This window comes from Carassius carassius, chromosome 40 (genome assembly GCF_963082965.1).
Source record: "Carassius carassius chromosome 40, fCarCar2.1, whole genome shotgun sequence".
NCBI lineage: Eukaryota > Metazoa > Chordata > Actinopteri > Cypriniformes > Cyprinidae > Carassius > Carassius carassius.
In genome coordinates, this window is record NC_081794.1 from 19,959,368 (window position 1) to 19,964,693 (window position 5,326).

General features: G+C 38.1%; 1 protein-coding gene across 2 annotated transcripts in view; it reads right to left on the reverse strand.

Annotated features, from left to right (window-relative positions):
* Positions 1–226: 226 nt before the first annotated feature.
* The window catches only part of LOC132122326 (attractin-like protein 1), a 92,213-nt gene continuing 87,113 nt past the window's right edge, over positions 227–5,326 (reverse strand). For both annotated transcript variants that reach the window (XM_059532433.1, XM_059532432.1), the window contains exon 29: positions 227–2,327. In XM_059532433.1, the coding sequence (XP_059388416.1) occupies positions 2,203–2,327 (125 nt within the window). In that variant the 3' untranslated portion in view covers positions 227–2,202. The remainder of the gene's footprint in view (positions 2,328–5,326) is intronic.

Consider the following 5,326-nt stretch of genomic DNA (forward strand, 5'->3'; position numbering starts at 1 on the left):
TATTATAATTACACATTTATTTCACTGACTAAGCAGCTAACTGGTTTTATACCTAAAGGAGACACAGTAATTCGATTATAAACCTATCCATTTGTACATTTTTGGTGTATCTTCTGCAACCAACAGCAATTTTAACATTGGAGTATTGCTAACAGCAAATTATTGATTTTGTGAAAGCCGTGAGACAATCTCTTCATATTCATAGGTACTAGAATGATCCATTAACTTCTGAATATTCAAGTGTTTTATTTTTCCATTCATCTTTAAAATACAATGAAGATTAATGATATGCACTGAGGGATGAATGAATCTTTTTTTTCCTCAGATACAGTGAGATGATTCCTGTGTAATCAGTCTGTAGAAATCCTGCATGACAATCTCTTACTTCAAGATAAAAAATAACTCCGAAACTAAATTCCTAACATATCGTGACCTGAAAAGTACGTTTAAAAATGCCCAGAATAATCTAGATGAGCAGCTTCAGTTTACATCTAACCTTAAAAACAGACACCAACATGAATAGAGTTAGTAACATGAGTGACTTAAGAATCAAATCACAGAGGTATTACACAGGAATCAATTAGTTACAAAAACAATTCAACAATTCTTTTTTTTCCCCACAAACATTGTAAAAGACATGATTATTTCTCATCACCATCATGTACAGAGGGTGGCCCTAAAATACCTATTGACCTTTTAATATCCTTTATTAAAACCAGCAAAAAAATACAAACAAAAACATTGAAGTAGCTACATGAAGAGAAAAAGAGCGATTCACATTAGATTCACATGTTCAAGTCCATCTAAAGAAAACAAGTGATGATTAGGATGCTGTACACTTTTTGCTGTTGCCACAGAGAAGAAAATACATCCCCCGGACATCCTGTTTTACCCACGGAGGGCTCAGGCTCGGTCCTGGCGATGTGTTGCAGCAAGGCTGAAAACTTCAGAAGATCCAGTGGTTTGGTGAATCCTGGTAAACCTGCTCTAAGAGGACTTGAGTGTATGAACAGTCTAAATACACTCTCACCTGCTGGTCTCCTCAAAATCATCTTCCTCTGTTGAAATTCACAATATGTGAAACTTAAGGATACAAAAGTACATTATAAAGAGATAAATCGTTACTGCAAAGTTATTGAGAGTCATTGCTCATTTAAATCTGTACCGCTGCAAAACAACATTAAAAATAAAGATCAACAGCTTTCCTAGAGTTTCCTAGCATGTCCTTAACAATACTATACACCCGTTGCGATGCGGCTTTTGGCATAAATTCTTCTGCCATTTCAGCGAGGTGCGATTTCATCCCTCAACTAGAGTCCGAATTATCTCTGTGGCTTACAACTGATACTCTATTTCACCCGAACCAGCTGGCTCCTCTATATTACGGTGCAGCTAATGGTGTGCGATATTTCAAGACATGAAGACGTTCGTAGTGTGACACGTAACCCACAAACTGTTTAAAGATTTCAAGCATAATGTGAGTGGTTCATGCAAAGTCTTCACAAGAAGAGCATAAGAATGAAATGTGTGAAACCTTTCTTGCTAAAAACGAATGTGATCCATTCCTAACACGAGTTTACCAAGCATGAAGCCACCAGCAGCAGAACGTCATTAGCTTAAATGACAGGCAGCTTCCATGCCATGGCAAACATTTCTATAGTCCATCTCTTAAATAATATGTCGAAAGAGCATAACACTAGTTGGCGAGCATACAAATATGTGAGCAACCCGTACACAAAACCAGCGACCGTCCCGAGACTACCAGAATGCTACTTCTGGCTTAGCAAGACACTCTGGTCCAAAATGTACAAACCATGCTAGAGGCACATCTGAGCTTGGTGTAAAGCTGATGGGAGAGGCCCTCAATGTTCAGAAGGCCTTGAGAAGACAGAAATGAAGGCTCAACTGCGCCAAGAGTCGGATGAATCAAGAAGAAGCCTGTCGATTGGTTTGGATGGAGTCGATCTTGTAATGTCTGAGTTTGAGCAGGTGGTGATGGCAAGGTCATTGGAAATGGATGAGATCTATTTACGATGTTCAATTGACGTGGAGAGATAAAGTGAATGTGGAGTGGAAATAGACAGCACTCTGTCGCCTAAATAATCCCCCCACATGGGGCCACTCCAGGCTGCTGTCTGCCTGAAGGAGCACAAGAGAGGAGGTCGCTCTGGTAAAGGACAGCCCACCGAGGCCGCAGACGATTCAAACACAAGTGCCCTGGTGAGCGTGGGGCAGAGCTTTGCGGTTCTTCATGCCTTGGCTTTTCTCTTTGAAGTCCATGGGCTTCTGCTGGGACGTGTCGATAAGAGCGCTGGCGATGGCTATACCTGCAGACAACACACAACAAAGCAAGCCGAGGGTCAGAGAGGAGCAGTGCAGACTCGCAGAGAGCATTCAAAAGCGAAAACGCTTCATTTACATGTCAAAGCAAAGTTTTTTTTTATTTTTTAAAGGGACAATGGTAACTTTAAAGCTATCTCTTTCAAAAGAACAACAATTAGCTCATTCATTTTTAAAGAGGGATTCCTGACTGTTCATGCATAAAGAAGTCATCACCAAGGTCACAGGTTTCAAGGATCATGCCTTTCTCCTATTCTGTAGCCACTTTTCTCTCATTGTAGAATGGGGGTTTAAAGTGAGCTTGACCCCAGCAGCCTATGTTTTGCACCAGGATTCTGTCACAGACTGCTGAGGTCAAAACCATGGCTGCAACCCCAAAGCAGCATCTCACAGATCATCCTACAAACACAACGGCTACTTCTGTGCTGGTCTGGCACTGCTCCCTCCCTGCCATTGAAGCAATACAATTATCGGAGGGGAACAATTCATTACTTCAGACAGGCCAGGGCAAAAGGAATTGAATTCAGCACATCAGTGGGAAGCCGGAGCTTCAAGCATTCAGGCAAAGAGGATTTACATCCAAGAAAAACCTGAGCCTCAGACAGTTACAAACTGCCCTACATCGATTTATTATCCATCACACCTGGGCCCCAGGGAGGAATGTTAAAACTACATGTATGTTAACAGAACAGTCCTCAGGATTGAAGTGCGTGGTGTACGCCCACTACCAGAGTGCCTTTAGAGCTGGTTTTGCATGAACTTAAACTACTCACCATTCAGGTCAAAAAAGATTGGAAGTGAGCCAGTAATGATGGGTCAGCAGTGTAGAACAAGAAAATAATTATATATAATTTTTTTTTTTTTAAATAGGTCAGATCATGAGGATTGTGGAATAAAAGAGCTAGCTTTCAGAACTCAATATCTTCTACAGTGATATATTTTCATTTTAAAGTCAGCAATGTTTTATTTTATTTAGTTTTATTTATTTAAAAAAAAAAAATCATTTTGGATAAACAATGGAAAGTAAAATGCCAAAATATATGCTTGAAGTATTTATTTCTTTTAATTTTATCATTATTATATTTTACATAACAGAATCATTTTGGCTAAGTGAACAAAAAAAAAAGTGGAGATGTGTGCTTGTAGTATTTTATTAATTTTTATTTTGGCTAAGCAATGTAAAGAAAAATTTTTGGAGATATGTGCTTGTAATATTTTTTTTATTTTTATTTGTATTCTTTACATTGCTTAGCTAAAGTGATTCCATGTTATATAAGGCCAGTGTTCTGACGGAACACCATACCCATCAGAATGGCATACCTTCGGTTAATGCGCATGCGCAGAAGTGAAATTGGTGGAATTGCGCATGCGTTAAATTTAAACATCATTTCAGCATAACTAAGATTACAAGCGGTAAGTGTTGGTGTATTATATCGCATATTATATACAAATATGTGTTTATATACAAATATGTATCAAAACAGCATACCCCTTTATGAACTGTCTTTTTATTAAGCTAAATTGACAGACTCCGCAATAAAACTCAACTTCCGGTATGCTATTCTGACAAAGTATTATACACTAAGTAGACATTCAAAAGGCCCTTTTTACTGCCGCACGTACCGCCGCGGCGGAGGTATAAAGTGCATTTGCAGCCTTTGACCACTGAGTGGCGCTTTAACCACAAGTTATCAAACAAGCGCATCAAAGCACATTTTCGCTAATAGACGTCAGTTTTGCCTCGCTGATGTGTTAGATTTGATGGCTTCAGTCAGGGAAAATGAAAGAAAAACACTATAGTTAAAATATTTAATATATTTAATATTTAATATCCACAGACGAAAGTTTGGTACTTATGAAGTTGTGTGCATTTCTTAGAACGAATTCAAGCAGGATAAATGTCAAGCCTGTGCCTGTGCTTATATTTTCTCTAAACTACATGGTATTAAACCATATTTTAGATTTGACACATTTAAAAGGTGTGCAGTATTATTTATATCATATTAATTATGCGTTATATTATTCAAAAGAAATTGTGGTTTACTTTGCATCGGAGTATTAAAAGTGGTAGCCTATTTTATGAACATATGTTTTTATTATACATAAAATGTTATAATATAATACTATTGATGTTTGACTTGTCCTTTCATCTTAGTTTACAAACCGTCATTTTATTATTACAGTTTTTTATTACAATTATTACAATTATTATTACAATTTTCCCACTGAAATCCTAATGAGAAGTAAAGAAGGTCACTTATTTGTACATAAACATGCAGCTGATTTTGTTAGCCAGGTGTGAAACAAGAAAGACATTCAGCACCATGGAATTCTCGTAGGATCTGTGCAATACAGATCATTATCGTGTCCCAGCACTAAGTCGAGTGGGAGGCGGTTTCAGTAAAAAAAAAAAAAAACAATTGTCATACTCGTATCACGCCAGGTAGATGTGCAGACAGAGAAGGGTGACAGCTGACAAAAGCGGCCTGCTCTGCTCCAAGCTCCTACATCAGTCAAACACTGATTGGTCTGCTTTGTGAAGGTGATATACTGCTTTATCCTAGCAGACAAACACCTACACATCCATCCTGCTGTGAAACTTCCAAAAAGACGAACAAAAAACAAAACTCTTTGACGACAAAGCGACATCTGTGCACGAAGCTCCTGTGCTTCTCTCCAAAAATATTCTTTGTTGATTCAGAAGAGTCTCAGCATTTTTCCCCCTCAGTCTCTTTCTCCTTTTATTTCTCACTCTATATCTCATGTACCTCTCTCCAAAAGTGCAATGACAAACTTCAACAGCCCAGCAAGCAGCCACTCTAAAGTTTTCAGTGTCATGAAATTTCAAAGCTCCATCTCGACAGATCCAACTACCTTTAGATATCACCAAAATACTGTTTTTGTGCATATCAGTTGTTGTTTTTGTTATGTGCTGTTATTTGTTGCCTCTCTTTTGAGCTCATCAAACAAACGAGAAGCTATTAGA